This window comes from Penaeus monodon, chromosome 32 (genome assembly GCF_015228065.2).
Source record: "Penaeus monodon isolate SGIC_2016 chromosome 32, NSTDA_Pmon_1, whole genome shotgun sequence".
NCBI classification, from domain to species: domain Eukaryota; kingdom Metazoa; phylum Arthropoda; class Malacostraca; order Decapoda; family Penaeidae; genus Penaeus; species Penaeus monodon.
The window spans coordinates 6488215-6489187 of record NC_051417.1 but is presented as its reverse complement, the minus strand read 5'-3'; the positions used below and the strand labels follow the sequence as shown (position 1 = coordinate 6489187).

Here is a 973-nt window from a genome sequence, read left to right as displayed (position 1 = left end):
TTTGGTTGGTGATGCATTTGAGAGTTAAGGAAAAGATGATTCATTGTATTGGCTTATTTTCCACAGTGCGAAGAGCTGCGTGAAGTGGTCAGTGAGGAGTATTGGATTTGGGTTGCCCAGTACTTGGTGATGAAGCGAGCCTCCATTGAAAATAACTTCCACACTCTTTATTCCTTGTTTCTTGATCAGCTGAAGATGAACAATTTCAATGCAATGGTTTGCAGGGAAACTTTAAGGAATATTAAGGTAAGAATTAACATATGTTAGATAGGATGCCCTGTATTCCAGATGGAATGAAGTGCAAACTAAGTTTGTTTGGAAAAAAGTGAATATATATGTGATATTTAGTGCATTAATTAGAGAGTGATTGATATGTGATTTTTTAGATATATGGATCTAGATGGTGCATAGATTTTCATTCCCATTAATGACAATGTTGGAAGCATTCTCTAAGCTGGCAATCCCTCTTGTAGGTACTCCTAAGGGCTGATAAGTCTGCGGCCAACTTTTCTGACAAGTCACTATTGAAGAACCTTGGACATTGGCTGGGCATGTTGACCCTGGCCAAGAATAAACCAATCCTTCACTCGGACATCGATATGAAGTCTTTGCTCGTTGAGTCTTACAATAAAGGCTTGCAGGTGGGTTTGGTTTATTAGTATGTTTAAAATTGGTGATGCAGAATTTTGTCTTTCTTGTTTTAGACCAATGCCTTTTACTATGAAGTAATGACTCCCTATTGTGTTCTCTATCTCCAGGAGATGCAGTATGTGATTCCATTCGTAGCCAAGGTGATGGAGTCATGTGCAAAGAGTCGTGTATTTAAGCCTCCTAACCCTTGGACCATCGCCATAATGAATGTGCTAGCAGAGCTCCACAAAGAACCTGACATGAAGCTCCATCTCAAATTTGAAATTGAAGTTCTGTGTAATAGATTGGAAATTAATTTGGAGGTAAGTCTCTGAAATAGTTT

The 973-nt window shown here is 38.6% G+C and overlaps 1 protein-coding gene across 1 annotated transcript in view; it reads left to right on the top strand.

The window, feature by feature from the left end:
* The window catches only part of LOC119593394 (CCR4-NOT transcription complex subunit 1-like), a gene marked incomplete in the record, with an annotated part of 36043 nt that overhangs the window by 21162 nt on the left and 13908 nt on the right, over positions 1-973 (top strand). The window contains 3 exon segments of the mRNA XM_037942323.1: positions 67-246; positions 474-641; positions 759-953. Of these exon segments, the coding sequence (XP_037798251.1) occupies positions 67-246; positions 474-641; positions 759-953 (543 nt within the window).